Source organism: Seriola lalandi, unplaced genomic scaffold, assembly GCF_002814215.2.
Source record: "Seriola lalandi dorsalis isolate HSWRI2012SDOR001 ecotype SW California unplaced genomic scaffold, Sedor1 jcf7180002054932, whole genome shotgun sequence".
Lineage (NCBI taxonomy): Eukaryota > Metazoa > Chordata > Actinopteri > Carangiformes > Carangidae > Seriola > Seriola lalandi.
Window position 1 is genome coordinate 107,989 of NW_019525484.1, and position 19,300 is coordinate 127,288.

General features: G+C 41.0%; 1 protein-coding gene across 1 annotated transcript in view; it reads right to left on the reverse strand.

Moving 5' to 3' along the window:
- Positions 1–6,980: 6,980 nt before the first annotated feature.
- mmp24 (matrix metallopeptidase 24) overlaps positions 6,981–19,300 on the reverse strand; it is a 72,205-nt gene continuing 59,885 nt past the window's right edge. Inside the window, exons 8-10 of the mRNA XM_023393258.2 lie at positions 18,774–18,912; positions 14,017–14,283; positions 6,981–11,198 (exon numbers count right to left, since the gene is read on the reverse strand). Coding sequence (XP_023249026.1) covers positions 10,834–11,198; positions 14,017–14,283; positions 18,774–18,912 — 771 coding nt within the window. The 3' untranslated portion in view covers positions 6,981–10,833. The remainder of the gene's footprint in view (positions 11,199–14,016; positions 14,284–18,773; positions 18,913–19,300) is intronic.

Here is a 19,300-nt window from a genome sequence, read left to right on the forward strand (position 1 = left end):
TTGTGTCTCATTATTTCTCAACATTGAAATTAAAATGTTTAAAGGTCTCATACTTAACACTTTCCCTGTGTTGATACGTAAGAAAATATATTTGTGGTTTTTAGAACCAAAAACCATCTCAGTGTAGTTTTACATCTCCTCTCTCAGGCTTCTCTCTGGAGCTCTAGTGACAACAGGTCAGTCTGTTTTCTGAAAGATCTAATTAAAATATAACAGATTTCAGGTAAAAACACTCAGAGAAACCAAATCCTGCAAGGTTTGGATGGTGGGTCCAGGTGGGCGGGGCTTGGTGACTGCTTTGTTGTGACATCACAAAGTTCCAGAAGTCCTGACGGCTGGTTTTAAGGCTCAGTTTCTGAATACAGGCTGTGTGCATTTCTCTGTGGACTGAGGCTTTGATACTTTCACAGTATTGATATAGAAGCTAGAGCTGATCTATAATCACACTACACATGGACACAGACCTTTACACTATATGGACCTTTAATGAACATGAAAATAGATGGAAACGCCTCATTAATTTTTTTACAAATATATTTTTCCATCCTTCCAGCCTGTAAACATCATCATGAGCAACATCTTAAACCTGCTCATGGTCTTGATGTGATGCCTCCACCTCTACTGTTCCCACTGTTTGGTAGATGTGGCACTGTCACCACATGAAGGGCGGTAGATCTTGTGTGGCACTGAAAAACCTTAAAGCAGGTGTTCAAGAAGCAAATTCAACAAAAAGAACATTGGCTGAAGCTCAAAGAGAAAAAAACAAGCTGCCTAACAGCAACATATTCTCTCCTCTGATCACTGAGAAACATTTTCCCTTCTGGGCCTCCCTTGACTGGAACCCACCACCTGCTCAGGTAAGCTGAGGTGAGCAAAACAGCATGTGCATTCATCCAAGGTTGGCTGTGAAATTACAATTTAACTATGGGCACACCTTACTGTCAATACACAACAACACAACAGTGGATAGTGGAAAGGCCTCAAGGCCTAACATCTACCATCAGGATATTATCATATGTGTATTATTGACACAATATCAATACTTCCTTATCTAGTCACTGTCACCCATGTACATGCTGACTCATCAAGCCGTCGCTGTGTGGTGACACGTGGTCAAAAACCTCCACAGGGCATCTTCAACTTTGGTAAGTGGTGATGCATTAACTCATTTACAACAATGACATAAAGTGTGTGAAACAAGAAATCTGAGCAAATGATCCATTTGTCCACAGTAAAAGAAAGAAAATGTCCCCATGAAAACTCCATATAAAACGAAATTAAAATGTTGTTGGACGGCGTGAGTACTCACAGAGTCCAGTCCCATTACTGGGCAGGTGGTTTCACACATTGTGTATCACCAGCGGAGGCGCATATTGATCCCTGAAGGGGTATTTCAGCAAAATGCCACAAGGCAGATTTATTATGCACATCTGGTAGATTTATACTGCAGATGCCCCAAAACTGTTAATGGACTTACAGAAATTCATTCAGAATCAGGTCTATTCAAAGCAAAGCTATAACAAGGATGAAATGTACATTAAAACTGTGTATTTTCTTCTTTCTGCTGTATCACACAACGAAAACAAAGAGCAGTGAAACAGCAGAAAGGCACGACAAACAGAACAACAAAAGTGAGATAGAGAAAAGAGAGATAAAAAAGATTCTTCATTTATAAATAATAAAATAATAAATAAATAAGTAAACAGAGACAGACAGGAGGTTTAACTTATTGGTGATTGCTCTGGTTAGTTCTTGGCATATTAATATAGTAAAGTGAAGAAGGCAGCACTGTGGGTCCCCCCCTCAGATAAAGCTGAGACACCTGTGACCCCCCAACACTCCCCACGGTAGATATAAGTATGAATGGACAGATGAGAGTTTCAGGATTCCTGGAATATAAGAACCATGTTGATGAGACGTCCTGATCCTCAGTAATCTAACAAACATATTGACTGTGCAACATGACAAAAACTTGTTTTTTCTTGACTTGTTCCTTGTGTTTATACTTAAGTCTGTATTTATAGGTAAACTGGCACCATTAAAAGTGCTGAATTAGCTTCACACAGCTTCGGCAGCTATAAGGAGCATTTCTTTTTTAAATTTCAAAGTGGGTTTATTCATGACGCACATCAGAGGGAAGTGACACTGAAATTGAAAAATGTGTATATCACACGTCAGAGTGTCCTCTTGTTTAAAAAGTGAGCCCACAGGTCGTCTCTGCAGCGGGGTTACGTTTTGTTTTTAGGCGACATCTAGTGGCCGCAGTAATTATGACAGGAGCAAAAGGGGGAAAGTGCAGCGATGAACGACAAAGTCAGCGTCAACTCCCACGTGAAAGCAGCAGTTTATGTTGTTTTCTTATCCACGACTGTTCGACAAAGTTAACCACGTTGTTATTATTGTAACCATGACAACAAATATCATCTAATGTTGAGGAAGTATTTATTCTAACCCTAAATCACCATCTTTTCCTAAACCAAACAAAACCATGACATTATTATGAAGTCTTTAGAGAAAGTTTTTTTTTTTTTTTTAAAGGCACCTTCGCTGCCTCAGTGAGTTAAAGCCGCTGCTGCAGCTCCAACCGCTGACCTCCGAAGTTGTTTCCCCACTCGATGGAAATTTAATGCTTTAGACTGTAAGAACACCACACAGTTTTACATGCATCAATAAGCAGGAAAACAGTGGGACATGTTTTGGAAACAGAAAACTGCAGGATGCATACAGTAACTATGTCTGGGATCTGGACACCACTGAATAACCACTCAATGAAAAACAAGCCTTAGACAATGAAGTTTTCACTTTTATTGACATTTCATTGTTAACAGAACATTGTGTTATTTGTTTATAATTGGCATGGGACAGTAAAACCAAACAAAACGTAAAAATATGAACCAAAAGCTTTCTGTTCCAGTCATTTAAACATTTTAAATAATAAAACTTTCTCTCGTTAGAAATAAAACTCGATCTTCTCAAGTCATTAAACATGCCTATGCAATATAAGCATCATCATAAAAACATTATGTGCAAAGGATGATCATCTTAAATAAGAGAGAGGGAAACAAAAATACAAAACTTTTTCAAAAAAGCCTTTGTTGGTCTTTTTATTTACATGAGCTGATATTTGATATCCGACATTTGACATGATGTCTCTATAAAAAACAAACAAACAGAAGGTTGCATCAGTTCGCATGTAAAGTGAGCCGAGATCAGATTTTTTTCATTTTGATTTTATAATCAACCCATTTCGTCAAAAAACCCAAAAACCAAAACAAAAATCATGTATTTACAGAAAACATCTTTTTTTTTCTCGTCATAAGAAAAACTAACTGAATTGAATCTCTCTTAAAGCTATATCTGATAAAATCTCCCTACAAGTAGTCGTAGTAGTAGTAGCTGTGATATTATCCAAAGAACTTCAATATATCTTGTAACTTCAAAAAGGTCTGCCCAGACTACCTCTGATATGTTTTTATTCACCTACGTATATATATATATATTTTTTTTAAGAAAAGAGAACAATAGAAATTAAAGGCAACAACAGGCAAGTTAAAGGAAGACTTAGCCACGTGAAGCCACACTCCAAACTCACAGCAGCGTTTGTCAGACACGGGGTTTTTATTTTTTAATACTGTAAAATGTAATTTGTGAAATGTATTTTTATCTATGGGGGGCAAATATGAGTTTTAAGCTCAGTGAGTCACTGGTAAATGAGAAACAGTTGAAATTTGAACAAAGCTGCTGATGGTTTGAAAGCAGTTCTGGTTGCGAGGTGACTTTTTATTTATTAAACAGAGGGCAACGTTTACCTAAACACATTTATTTAAAGGTCCCATGTTTATAAAAACTTTCCTGGCATTTTTATTTTGAAGTGTTGATCCATAAGAAGATATACTTGTGGTTTTAGGAACCAAAAACCATCTCAGTGTAGTTTTACATCTCCTCTCTCAGGCTTCTCTCTGGAGCTCTAGTAACAACAGGTTGGTGAGCCAATCAGAAGAGAGGAGGCTCTGACTGCTTCGTTGTGACATCACAAAGTTCCAGAAGTCCTGACGGCTGGTTTTAAGGCTCGGTTTCTGAATACAGGCTGTGTGCATTTCTCTGTGGACTGAGCGCTTTGAAAATCCAGCCTCTGTACTGTGTTAAAAAATATGTTCCAAAGTTTATCTGAAGTTAATATGAGTTCCAGTTAATCAAAAATATTTAGTGTTGGGCCCATAGCTCACTACAGACAGCAGCTTCTTTACATTCTGCACAGACACATTAGGAAAAGCAGACAGTTGTCGTATCCCTGCCCCCAGGCTGTCTGTGATTTGATGAGACACAAATACACCGTGTGAACAGAATCTAAATTAAAATAATAAAGTGTCACACATTTGATTTTGATGCACGACACCCCGTTATAAATCACAGGCCCACAAGATTATGACGGAACGCAGGATCCAGTTCATTAAAGAATAAAAACAGCTGAGAACATAAGTACGGTGAAACAGAATTTTGAACTTAAAAGACTTTAACTTTGGAAGATTTGTCTAGCTCAGACGTTAACTTCAGATGAACTCTGTGTTTTTACTCACGTCAGTGTCCGTTTTGCACAGGAGAAATTATTGCAGCAAGAAAAACCTGTATGAATATTCATGTGGACGCCTGACTATTGATTTAAGACGGACTGGAAAGATTTTCAACTAGTTCTTTTATAATTTCCTTGAAAGAAGAATATAGTCTGGTGTGGGGAGAATAGAGAAATCCTGAGACACATAACCATTGAAACAGGAAATTGTATAGAAGTTACCGGTATATTCAAAATTGAGATAAATTTAAATTTATTACTGTAATTATCCACATTTGTTCAGTTGTGCGCTCGGCTTTCATTTACAGCCACGCAGAAAGAGCCGCTGTGCACTGTGTAAACTACAGGCAGTGCAGCACAGCTGGTAACAGAAGGTTAATTAGTATCATAGCAACACCTTGTTCTAATTACATATCAGCTCATTTTTTAAGGAAATTACTGAGAAATTATAGGACCTGTAAAATAAAGTGTTATCAGAGTTTCTGCTCTGCCCTCCAGAAACTAAAAGACTGATTGCTGGTTTTTTGTAAATTTTTTTTATTTTTTATTATTAATATGTTTTTGTAATTTGCTGTAATGCAAAGACGCCCCATCGCTGGCAAGTGTTTGGAAGTGGCATTATCAGATAACTAAGTCTACCTTTAAAGGCAACTCACTGTTGTCCAAACCCACCAGAGCATCACCAGACCTGGGACAAGAAGACACCGAGCTCTGACCAGAGATCAGCTGCTCTGCTCCTTTACTGAAGAAACTGTGAAGCTTAACACCTCTGTGTTTCTTATAGAATTATTTCTTTCCTTTATTTTTATTTTTATTTTTTTAAACTGTGGTTTATTGAACTTATCTGCAAGTCTCTCGCTCCCTCTGTTGAATTGAGGGTGTAGTGCTCACGTGGTGGATGCACAGTCAGTGGTGTGAAATGTGTTTTGGCAGGCAGATAAATCCAACACCACCAGCAGAAATGACTCGGCGCGTCAGTTTGTCCCAGGTCTGCACACAACAGCCATAAAAGAGGCAAATGTTCAGAGGACCCTTTGCCCTCTGTGAAAAGTAGAGTTGAATAAATAACTTTCAAAAACAGAAACCACGTGGTGGATGGACAAGCGTCCAACACGCACAGTCTGAAAATCTCATGTTTACATATATTTTGTCTTTATGTGTGTGTTCCATAAGTAATATGAGTAAACGACGATGTAACCACCACGTTTTCTTCAAGTACCTTTCTTCCTTTTCCACAAACAGACATCTGCTGAAATACACTGCACTTTTGTAAACTGCTATTCTTCTGTATAATCTCAGCACATATATACAGACTCTTCTAAAAGAGGAGGGGGGCGGTGTCTTATTTAAATGGATATAAATACAGGTGTTTTTGTGTTTCCAGGTAAAACATGATGGAAAGTAAAGTTTTACCTGCTCACCCCCCCCCCCCCCCCCCCCCCCACTTGTTAAAAATCTCTCTCACATTACTGCAACATGTAAACTCACTGCTGAAACTGTTAAACCCTCCGCTGAGTGTCCTTCTATATATAAACACTGTAACCTGATGGGGATGATGTGAGAATAGGAGTCATTCATCGTCACTGGGCGGCAAAAAAAATAAAAAATCAAGCGACCAACCGGAGAGAGAGAGAGAGAGAGAGATAGAGAGAGAGAGATAGAGAGAGAGAGAGTTGTCGTCTTGAACGCCGCTGTAAAAATCAGTATCTCTCAACATCTCACATCTACTGCTGAAGTGCCCCGGAGCAAGGCACTTAAATCCCCAATGAGGCTAATCTGCCTGCACATCTGCTCCTGTTAAGACCTACAGTAAGCACCTGATGTGACACTGACCTCCAGTCGTAAACCTTCAGTTGTTTCCCCGCCGCAGCTTCAACCCCCGTCAGTTACATTATGAGCGAGCACCAATGAGAGTGAGTGAAATGAATCAGGAGACGTTATTATTAGGTGTGGGTGTTTTTGAAGTGGGATGGACACCCCTCATTAGCTCCATGAAATGTTGTTGTCGCCCTCCCGCCATCGCCCCCCCGTCGGCCGCCCGCCCCCATCAGGGAGAAAGCTACAACTCTCCCTTCCCATTAAATCACAGCTGTAACAAAACACTCCACTGATGACAAACCTGCAGCACAAACTAGCCTGGAGCGCTACTATTTACAAAGTGCACCAGCGTCAAGTAGAGACACCACACGGCCAACGACCACCCCAACAACACCACCATCACGTTATATCTACTCCCCCCCCCCCTCCATGTTTCTGTCTGACAAAGTTTCAGCTAACAGACAGGTTAGCTTCACCTGCGACATGTTTTCCTCCAGGAAACTAAGGAAGACGGTCGACAAATGAAAACATAACACATCAAGATAAACAGTTCAACACGGGCATCCGTTTAAAAGAAGCAGTTCATCAATAATTATTTAAAAAAACAGCTTTAATGCAGCTTTAACAGTCCGATTTTCCACCTTTATGTAGAAATACTGAAGGTTCATGGTCAGTGCGACGAGAGCTTAAACTGATAAGTCGATGAATTGATCACAGAAAATTAACATGTCAAACATTTGTTGCTTCCAGCTTCTCCTCCCATGAATGTAAAATTACATCATTTGTAGTATTTCATTACAAATGCTGATTATTTGCTTTTGAAACTTTTAATTTTACTCAATTCAATTTTAATCAAATTGCATGTTTTCACTCGAGTCAAGCAGCTCTGCTCAGACCATCTCACTCCAGCCGAGAAAACACTAAGAGAAAGACAAGTTTGATCCAGCAGGCAATTTCCCTCAGATTGACATTCATGTTTCAACAGACTTTCACGACCCCCCCCCCATCAACAGAGAGAGCCAGTAAACTGTAACACAGGCGTAAAGGTAAAAAGGAGCACAATGTCTTGTTCTGTGTTTATTGTACACCCCCCGAGGAACAAATATATGTTTTCCACCGAGTCAAAAATTGCTCTGCAGGATACTGAACGACATCGATTTGTGCTGAATGCTGCGTGTACTGAATTGCTCTCGACGACGGTGGCGAGTAATTGCGAGGATATGCGGCGAGAACACATTCAATTACTGCAGGACAGAGAGCTTGGTGAATAAGGTACAAAACTGAGGGAATGAGAACAACAGGGAAGGGTGGAGGGAGGGCAGAGGGAGAGGTACTGAGATGTGGAAAGATGCACCACAACCTACTGCATTAACACTGTGCATGTGTGTGCATGTATGTGCATGTATCTAAGGAGAGTTTAGTTATAAACGAGATAAAACAGGTGAGGTTGTTCACCTGATGATGACGATGCATTTTTCACAACATCCACTAGGTTTTAAAAAACGCTTCATAAACACCAGAGTCGCGTCGACAGTCTGGACAAACAGTGACTCAGTTGTAACGTCCCGAGCTGACCTACAACAGTGATTCCCAGCCTGAGGTGGCGGGCCATAGACGGGGGACTCCAGAAAGCCTCTGGGGAGCTGAACGGCCTCCGAATGAACCGCCATGAGTCACATTAGGAAGTTAATGACATTTAAATGAGAAGTTTGTGTGTTCAAATAAAGCGGCTGCATAAGATCTGAGTTGCGCATTAGATGATTCAAATCGGTCGAATCAGTTTGAATTACACTCTTCACTTCACTCTGGGTGGAATAATTTGCCGGGCGGATGGCGATCCTGCTCCGTTCTGAAATTTTGTTCTCTGCTCTTGGTGGTGCCAAAGAAAAGTTAGGTAGGAGCTGGTCATTCTTCTGTGATAATACTTAACATTTATTACTACTCACAATTTGTGCATCGGTGCAAAACGAAGCACACACCCACAGTTACAGAGAAACACTCTGCAAACGTCCAGACCAATCATGTTGTACGAATCACTAAGAAAAAGAAAAGTCCTCCACGCTGACTGATACAGATTTAAGACTACAGATGATGGGACGCTGGAGTTTAATTAGATTTTAATTATTTCTTGAAGGCTGTTATTCCTTGCAGCACAAATAATGATCAAAATAATCAAACATGGGTCTGATTTAGTTTGATACGGTTTCTCCCTCAATGCTTTTATCAATCTGATAAAACTTCTATGAAATATTAATTTGTGTGTTTTTGAGAATTGAAACGTGACCATATGTACGACCCGGGCGATCAGAATCAAATGTGTTTTGTATAAAAATCTTGTCTTTAAACAGGCTGTTGTAGTTAAAAAACCTTGAATTGATGTAAATGACAAACAAATACAGTCATCCTATCATTGATTCAGTACTTCTGAATTTCACAATTTTACTAATTTCTTCTTTCAAAACAAGGTGTGTTTAAATGTGCCGACGAATGAGCAGTAAGAGCCGACGATTTAGAGCCAAAAACCAGGAGAAAATATGGCACTTTTTTTTTTTCTTTTTTCTTTTGCAAAACTGGACACAAGCTCCTTCAACAATAAAAGCACTTATTAAATCATAATGAAAGCAGCCGGATTCTGACGCAGACCGGTTAGACCTATAGCAACCTACATACAGATTGTGTATTTGAACCTAAAAAGCCATAAAGAAAGATGAGGTAAGTACAGAGGGAAAGCAGCAGCACAGATGGAGGGAAAAGATTAGATAGGCAGAGAGAGTGAACCAGCGGAGAGATGAGAGGCCAGATGGACGGGGAGAATTACAAGAGGACAGTGAGAAAATACAGAGGGAGGACAGTGGGATTAAAGCGAGGGTTGTGGAGGGCGAGTAGCCCCTATTAGAGCTTTGTGAACAGAAGTAACTTCATTAAGCCCGGTCGATGTTGCTGCAGCCACAGCCAGCATACTAATACAGACCCACATATATCCTCAGTAAACCCCCACCCCCCACCCCTGCTCCTCATCCCCTCTGTCTCTATCTCCCTCTATTCAAACCCTGCTTTACCCTGCCTCGCTGTCTCTTCACTTTCTCCATTTTCCTCCTTTATAGCACTTCTCCAAGTGTCTCCACACTTTTCTCCTCAGAAAGACAAACGCTGAGGATGAAGAAAAAAGTTCAGCTCTGGGTCCGTAATTATCAAAAGGCTAAAAACTGTAATGAAGAATATTCAAGTAGAAATAAACATGTAGAATTACTGGCAATCTAATATATTTTGAATATATAAATAAGAATGAAACGGCTGAATGGAAACATCCTATCACGTCTGAATAAAATGGAAATAGTAGGCAAAAAAACAAAAATGCTTCTTGATGATATTTTGTAGAATTTCAAAAAAAAAAACACGTTTTACACCTTTGGAGCTCTCTTTCTATACTGACGTTGGCGAGCAGGAGTTATTCAAACTGAGCAGCTTGATAAATGTGGGCTCTGGTTGTGCGCAGATGGTTAAACACGAGCAGATGTGTCAGGTCTGCTGAGACCGAGACAAGGCCGTTGAACTGTCGTGTTGATTTATTCTATCTTTATACGCTGACGACTTGCTATTCTACATCGGTCCAAGCTGTGTAGATCAAAACAAAGAAGTTTTGTTTGACTGGTTGAGGATTGAATTTAAGTCAACAAAGGTCTGAGTTATTGGTGATGAGGATGTTCTTGTTGTGTACGGTGAGAAAAGAGAGAAAAAGGTCCTCTTTGACAGTTTTACATCTCCATACAACTGAAAATAAATTAAACAAAATTCAGTAATCCACGGAGAGATCCTTGTTTTTTTTTTTTGTTATGGCCTTTCTACCTACATTTATCTTCAAGTTTGATATTTTTAAACTGTTTCCTTTTTTCATTTTTTTTTTTCATTAAATTTCATCTGACTCGATAGTTGAAGTAGTTCACGTGTACAAGCTGTTGTAAGAACAGACTTGGAAGTGGTTGTCTGGCTTAGAGGATCTTATTCTGCTCCTCTTCCTCTTTCTTTTTATTTTCACTGAGAAGGAGAGTTGTGTGTGTTGTAGAAGAAGTAGTCAAAGTTCAGTATCATCAGCTCATGAGACCACATCTCACTCGGCCAGAGAAGTCGTGGGCAAGCCAGGTGAGCAAGACTGACAAATCTGCTGTTTATGTTTCCTCAGCCAATCAGATCCTCCTGGAGTATTTGTGGACTTGTTCTGTTTGTTTTCAGCATCCTGACAAAGTTGCTAATCTTCCTGTTTTACACTGAAGTGCTTGTGTCACGAGACAGGCACGAGTCCCTAGCTAGCCAATTAGCGTCTTTCAGCATTGACTTTCCATTGTCCTGTGCAATGTGTTCTTGGCCATTAGCCAACATTAGCTAGCTAACAACATGATGACCACTCAATCCATGAACTTTGACCTCTTCAAAAGGACAGACGCCTGTCATACCCACTCCTGAACAGGGTATTTGTAGTAGTGCTGTGTCATGGTGTTCTGCTGCACTCCTTTGTTCTTAAACTGGAAAATCGTGTACACCAGCACCAGGATGCACAGCGACAGGATGCAAGGGATCACCACGGCGATGGCGTTGACTGTCGTCGGGACGTCGTTGATGGTAACCATAATGTCCACGTCGTCGAGTGGCAGCTGCCGGTCACCTCGGTTACCGGTGCCGCCGGAGCGCTCCATCTCGGACTGGTCGCAGCCCATCCAGTCGCGCAAGATGGACTTTGGATAGCCGGGCTCCACCGTCAGCTTCTGGTTGTCAAACTTCCAGTACTCTTTCCCCTTGTAGAAGTAGGTGTAGTCTGAGGGGGGGAGGGGGAGGGCATCGAGGAGGAAGAATGACACGAGGAATGGGGGAAGGAAAAAAGGGGTGGTGGGGTGGGTTGTGGGTAGGTAAAGGAAAGAGACCAAAAAAAGGAAATAAATTGTTTAATTATTGGTAAATATTGGAAATTACTACATTATGAAAAATGTTTGTTTGTTAACATTGTGTCTAAAATGTATTTGATGGATTAAAGCTCTGACTCGATGATGGCGCTAGATGAAATTTGGTTCAGATATTTTGAACCAAATATGGTAGTCCATTCAAAAGTTGGTGACACCTTTCACTTAAAACCCCAAATTTCAGTCAGCTTCATGGCCTTAAAGTCAGAGGATCACCACATTCATAAGGAGTCGTCCTGTGGGGACCATGAATGTCTGTACACAAGTTCATGGAAATCCATCCAACAGCCGTTCAGATAGTTCAGTCCAGACCATTTCCCAACATTTCCTGACTCGTGGCCCACTTGAAAATCTCAAAAATGTTGGCAGCCCACATCCCACCCCGTAACCATAACAGAGGCCAAATCATATGCTCTCAGAGCACTCTTTATTTTAATGATAACAATAGAACTGAAAGCAGGGGAAGCTCAATATTTCTTTTTTGTTTGACGGGTAACCAGCTATCTATTTTGACTCTCCAGTTTTTGCCATGGATACACCCAAGCAAACAGGTATACGATGTGGTTCAGCAGTGAGGTGGTCCAGCCGGCGACAACATAAAAACATTAAATTTATATATATAAAAAAAAAGGAAGAGATTTGTAGGCCCACTTCCAAGTCCCAGCCCACAGTTTGGGAACCAATGTCTAGACCAAAGTGGTGGACCAACATGGCCACAGTGTTTCACATACATTGATTTATTGTTGGCAGTCTGCCACAATTTTGTCACATATTGATTTTACTATTTCAAATTGCGCATATGGCTCTCTCTCTCTCTCTCTCTCTCTCTCTCTATCACACACACACACATCAACAACGGACCTTGTCTGTCATAGTCGGACTGACCATCAGGAGTACTGGGAGAAATCCCGCCACATCACACATCAGAAAGCTGTCTAAAAAATCCATTTGGTATTTTCCCACCCCTCTCTGCGTGCCTGTCACTCAGGGTGCACAGAGCTGTCATGTGGGTGCAAGGACAGGGCTCACGGGCCAGTCACAACATGCAACTGTTATTTGACACAAGGTGAAGCAATGAAGCTTTATATAGTCTGTAGGAAACACTGTCACCTTCCACTAGCATGGCTACACTGAATACACACAGGACATTTAGTAAAAACATGTACAAATGAACAGATTTCAAGCCCCCATGAGCATAAACAATCTCCAACACCACCTTCACAAATTCACAACTTACACACAAAAAAACCTAATTCACTTGTGCTTGTGTCACAAGAACAGAGACTAAATGCCACACGGCTTAAAGTGGAAATCTCCACTTTGTTTTCTAAATTCCTCAAAAGCTGACACTGAGGAGACCTTCAGTCTTCAAGAAAAGCTTTCTCTTTAAGTGAAACACATCCATCTTCAGTGTCCTCGCCTCCCTCTTTCCGCTCTGCTATATCCCTGTGGCGCGGAATCTCATTAGAGGCAATAACATTTCTATTGTGACACGGCGGTTATGGCGGTTACAGTATTTTGGTCCCAGCAGTGGTTGTTTTTTTTTATTGAAGGGCAATATTATGTAATGCCTGTGAGACAGACACGGGAGCTGGGAGACAAATGGGACAATATGTGAGAGAGAGATAGTGCATGTATGTAACTGTAGCTAAGGCTTAACATCATTTACTTAAAGTACCAACAGTAATAAAGTAAAAATATTATGTATAATGGCCCATTTCAGAATAATACGTTGTATATTATATTGGATTAATGTTGTAAAGGCTGTGCTTTAAATGTATAATGTAGTTTATACTGTAAGTTTTACTGCAGCTGGGTAGTTTCTCCTAAAATAATAAAGCTGTTAAATAAATGTGGAGTAAAAAGTAAAACAATTGCAGGATAAAATATCAGATCTCAGCACACACACACACACACACACACACACACACACACACAGCTCACCAACAGAAAAACCCCAGAAGGTTTCATCTGATGTCGGCTTTTTTGTCTGCTCCATCACCTCCAAACAGCCAGTGGAAACAAACATACACTTACACACACACACACACACACACACACACTTACACACACACACTTACACACACGCTTTCGTCTGTTGCCCCCAAAGTCCCTGCAGGATAGCTTCTCATCTAACACCAAGACACCACACCCGGCCGACCATGTCACCGCCTCTGATCCCTCTCTCTGTCTCACACACACACACACACACACACACACACACACACACACACACACACACACACACACACTGAGCTCTGCCTCCGGTGTCCCTCTGAGGAAGCCACAAGGTCATGAGGTCTCAGCTCGACAAGTAGAAGCGATGATGAGTAGTTTTCTTCTAGGACACAGTGTGTGTGTGTGTGTGTGTGTGTGTGTGTGTGTGTGTGTGTGTTTGTCTGGCACCTTTGCTTGTGGCATTTTTAGGCTCAGAGAGAAGTAATTCACTGTGAATTAACTCAATTATCGAGACAGTGTCTGTAGGACTTGACCGTCTGTTGGTGTGACTGCTCCACTGAACGACCAGTTAACCTCTGACTGAGTGGTTCAAATGGTGTCTACATCAGTGCCCCTACTCATATTAAAGATTTTTATCTCACACATTTACCTGTACAGATGTATGTATATATTGTACAGACAGTGACACCAAACAGAACAACCCCGTTGGACACTCACATCCCTCCCTGCTGATGAAGGCTCCCTGCGGTGCGTCCGGTATTCCCTTCCACACGGCGATGGGTTTGGGGTATCCCGGGTCCGCGGTGCGCTTCTCCTCATTGTAGCGCCAGTACTGATCCCCTTTGAAGAAGTAGGTTTTCCCGACCGGCTCCCAGCGCAGCGCCGTGTCGATGCCGTCTTTGGGGAGGCAGCTGCCCAGCTCCACCAGGCTGTGGGGGTAACCGGGCTCGGCCGTCACTTCCTTAAACACCCAGTACTTATCACCTGCAGGATGAGAGGAGACGCAAGTCAGCATTTCCATCGTTGCAGGCAAACCAGGCCAATGTTTGGGGCCCCCATGGGGTAAAGGGGCCCCCGATGGTCCCTCATATTGGCAGATTTTGCTATGACAACTGTAAATCTCCCATAAAGACACTATACAGTGCACAGCTGCTGCCCCAAACCCCCCTCAGTGGGGCCCCTGATGATGTGTGCCGTAGCTTGCATTTACAAACTGCTTGGATGTGAGGTGTTCAGGAAACACCTGAAAATTGTAGCATCTGTTGATAGTCTGCATGTGTTTTGATGTCAAGTTGTGTTTTTAAGGCAGAAACTTTGAGATGTGTCTGATTCGCTGTTATGAATATTGATGTGAATTGAACTGATTTCTTTACTCTGCAAACAAACCTTGAGAATTTTTGAAAAGTGTTTTCTCCCTCACTTTAATATTTATAAATGATTATTATTTATTAGAGTTGAGATCCAGATTATCACCAAAATCCAATCGATTTTTCCTCAGTCCAAGGTCGATCTGTCTGATCTTTTTTTTTACAGAAATGTGTTCGGAGGATTTGAGATATCCTGACAGGTCAAGACATGAAGTCCTTGGCAGAATTTAGTGTCAATAACTTTTATAAATAAATCAAACGTTGTTATTTTCTGGAGTCACAGTTGTGTTTAAACTGTTTTACAACACAGCAACTGCTTTTCTACAACACAGAGAAAACTGTTAGGTTTAAAAAACTCTTTGTTTAATATCAACTTCTTATTCTTTAGAAGAAATATGTGGATAAAATATGAGACGGATTAAAATGCAGGAGATTAAATCACAGAACTACTCTATAAAAGCTCTATTAAATTAGCCCGGCTTGACAGCAACTTCTTTAAATAGGCTGTATTCAGCTGGAGGAAAAAAAAAACAAAAAAAAAGTGAACAGCGAATACAAACAAAGATTAATACAAGACGCTGAATTCTAATTTCACTCTTTTCAAACACTAATAGCTTTCCACCAGGCGCGTCAGGCACCTGGACGCAGTGTTAACAATTCAAATGAACAGCACACGTTACAGGGAAGATACTAATAGATAATTGTGGCCTCTAGCAGGTTCTGTAATCAGTATCATTTCTTAAGGAGCCAGGAGGACATAAATCACTGTGGGTAGAAAATGTCATCAAAGTCGTACTGAGGCCCCTGGCTGTGTTTGTGCACTGAAGACATTGAGGTATATACAGCAAAGATCAATGTCATACTTATTTATTGGTGTTTTATTTGTGTTATCTGGAATATTTGAATAAAATACTTTAAAAAATGCTCTTACTATTTATGGTAAGATTTTCTGAGCTTGAGCTTCAGTGTCTTTTTTCAGCAAGAAACTTACTTCTCAGGCTTCTCTCTGGAGCTCTAGTAACAACAGGTCGATGAGCCAATCAGAAGAGAGGAGGCTCTGAGCCTCTCTTCTGATTGACTGCTTTGTTGTGACATCACAAAGTTCCAGGAAGTCCTGACGGCTGGTTTTAAGGCTCAGTTTCTGAATACAGGCTGTGTGCATTTCTCTGTGGACTGAGGCTTTGATACTTTCACAGTATTAATATAGAAGCTAGAGCTGATCTATAATCACACTACACATGGACATCTAGATTTATACAACATGGGACCTTTAAGGTGGTGAGCATGTTGGTGTCGCACGCAGCAAAATCCCAGTAAAGAAGATGTAAATAATGCAGACACACACATACTGTGTCCAGATGTTCAAATGTTCTGTTTTATATAGAGGGAAATACATTCAGTGTGTTTATTAGGCCTCATGGATGCACACAATGCTGAAGGTAAACAGAAACTTTTCATATCTTTTTTTTAAAAGTCTGTCTTAAAACAATTAATAGTATCATTGTTCCTTATCATTGAGACCGTTTTCTAAAGCATTTTCAACATAAGGAGACAAAATCACTGACCTCCTCCAGTGCAGGTTCAAATGATGCTACAATATCAAGTGGAAATCTTCAAAAACGTTCAGGTTTTTTGTATAAATATTCCTTTGTGCTTCGACCGACAGTGTTTCCATGGTAAAATGTAGTGAAGGGAAGAAACAAAAAGACTGAATTTAATGCTAAAAAGACTGAATTCACCCACTCAGACTGCTAAAAACCTCACGCTGACTTTGGCTGAACTTTGGTGTGAATTTTTGCACAGAAATATGATATGATATCAAATGACAGGAGAAATTATTCAACTGTGCTTTTCCATTATATGAGCATGTGAGCATTGTTTGAACTTTCCCTCTAAAGAGTAGATTCAAAGATCAGTGTTAGATCCACATTCACGGCACGACAGGAGTTTAATCTGGGCACATCTCTTGCATGTATATGAGGTGAAAGTACACTGTCAGCTTTTCAAACCGTAGCTGTCATGCCTCGTAGTTCCCGGGTTAATGGGAGGTGCTGTTTTTGTGCTGCGTGATTATCGGCACGACACCTTCAACATCATCCATCCATAGGTTTTTAAACTGAAGCCCCGTGAACCGGAAAAGCTACTGAAAGTGCAGTTTTCTTTCACCTTATGTCACCCCCGTGAGAGCTTATGGGGGAGATTATTACCTGCATGCACGCACACACACACACACACACACACACACACACACACACACACACACACACACTGACAATCAACAAATCCTCCCTCTAAATCTGTGTGTGTGTGTGTGTGCGTTCTGCTCACACGTGTCTCGCCCAAATGTGTGCAAAAAGCATCGTCATGTGTCTGTGTATGACAGTGTGTGTGTGTGTGTGTGTGTGTGTGTGTGTGTGAACGAGAGACGAAGACGGCAGCTGAGAGCTCTGAGAGAGCAAAGCTATTAATATCTGCTCCTGGCTGGCCGCGATAGCAGGACACTCTGTCAGAAGATGTTGGTGCGTGTGTGTGTGTGTGTGTGTGTGTGTGTGTGTGTGTGTGTGCATGGTGTGTGTGTGTGTGTTACAGAGAAAGTGAGAAAGAGTGAGAGAGAGAGATGGAAACAGAGAGAAGGAGGGGGAGATGACTCCACAGTCAGCAGGCAGGGGATGAGCGAGGTTTCATACATAGACTGAAATTCTATTACTTTAGGCTGGGTGCTCCCCACTGCACTGCCATTCTCTATTTCACACTTTATTAAATATAGTTTCAGGAGGAGGAGGGCATGTTGAGCGCAGGACAGAGTCTTATAACGGTGGAGCAGATGGTAGACAGAGATTTGAACGCCCTTCTGTGATGCTGCAGAGTTTTTCCGCTGGAGAGAAATTGGCTGATTTTGGAGAAATTTATGAGAAAAACTCTTTCATTTCATCTGAACTGATGTGTTTATATTTTTAAACTTTCCTGATCATTCCACTTCCTGACAAGACAGCATTTATAAAAGCTATGTTTATTAATAGTTAATGGATCATTTATACCAAAACCCATCTATAAACTGAATACTAAGAATCATTAAAAACTTAGAAACTGAGAAACCCAGGACCCTTCACCAATGTCATACCAACATTTATAACTGCATTATTACTGAATAGAAACACACAACCATGTTTTTATCAAAACATTAGATTTAAAGCTCCATATTTTCTTCTTCTTCTGTGTTTTATTTGAAGTGTTGATCCATAAGAAGATATATTTGTGGTTTTAAGAACCAAAAACCATCTCAGTGTAGTTTTACATCTCCTCTCTCAGGCTTCTCTCTGGAGCTCTAGCAACAACAGGTCGGTGAGCCAATCAGAAGAGAGGAGGCTCTGAGCCTCTCTTCTGATTGGCTGACTGTTTTCTGAATGATCCAATAAAAATATAGCAGATTTCAGGTAAAAACACTCAGAGAAACCAAATCCTGCAAGGTTTGGATGGTGGGTCCAGGTGGGCGGGGCTTGGTGACTGCTTTGTTGTGACATCACAAAGTTCCAGAAGTCCTGACGGCTGGTTTTAAGGCTCAGTTTCTGAATACAGGCTGTGACATGGAAATCTACCTTTATACTATATGGGACCTTTAAACCGCAAAATATGCAATGATATTTCCATCAAAAGAAAAGTTAACTAAGGCAAGTGAGCGAGCTCAAATAGACACAAACTGCACATCTGGAGAGAGATGAAGTGAGTTAAATGTGATGTTTATGTCACAGTGCAAACTAATGCACTTGTACTTTTTGTTTCAGAGCACAATGTGTTCTCATGCAACATGTCTCAATGCCAAACATGTGTCCCTCTCAGCTCTGACGCCCTCTGTTAGCATCCTGTTAGCTCCATGGTGAGACTATTAAGTCAGATCTGAGGTTCTGTAAAATGATGCCACTAAAATGACAACAACATTATGAATTGGAGCAGCAGTTTGACAAATATAACACAATGTTTACTGTTCCTTTGTATATATGTCAGGACCCATGAGACTGAAGGGCCTAGTTCCAGGCAGAGCAGTGAAACATCCACGTTGATTCGTGGGGAAAAAGATGAAAATGTTTGCACGCATCTTTCTCCTCGTACCTTTGAAGAAGACAAATTTTCCATCTGATCTCTCGTAGGCGGCGTCGATGCGAGGCGGAAGGCCTTTCCAGAACTGATCGATCTGCATGGGATAACCCTCCTGCACCTTGTTGTTCCTCAGACGCCAAAACCACCGGTCCTGGAACACAATGAAGTTAAAAAATTCAATACCAACGGACATCACTACACTAAACCTACAGCAACTTTCCAAAGTAAGACTCCAGTGGCATTGTTAAACAAATGTCAGAATGAGTCACAAATACCCAGAAAGAAGTTTCTGAATCACTGAAGTTTCACTGAGCTGCATGTGGCTGCTGAAAGCATCTGATTTCATATGTGATAGATCAGAAGGCTTCGTGTTTGCACGGTTCTGTTTTACATCTCTCTGTCACTGTGCAAGTGACAGTTAGCCATAAATGGATGTTGACATGCCCTTAAAAAACATTTTCCACATCAGTAATTCTACCAGCGCCACTTGTCAAACCTGTCAATGAAAAGAATAACAAAAAAGAAGAGTGATCTTTAGT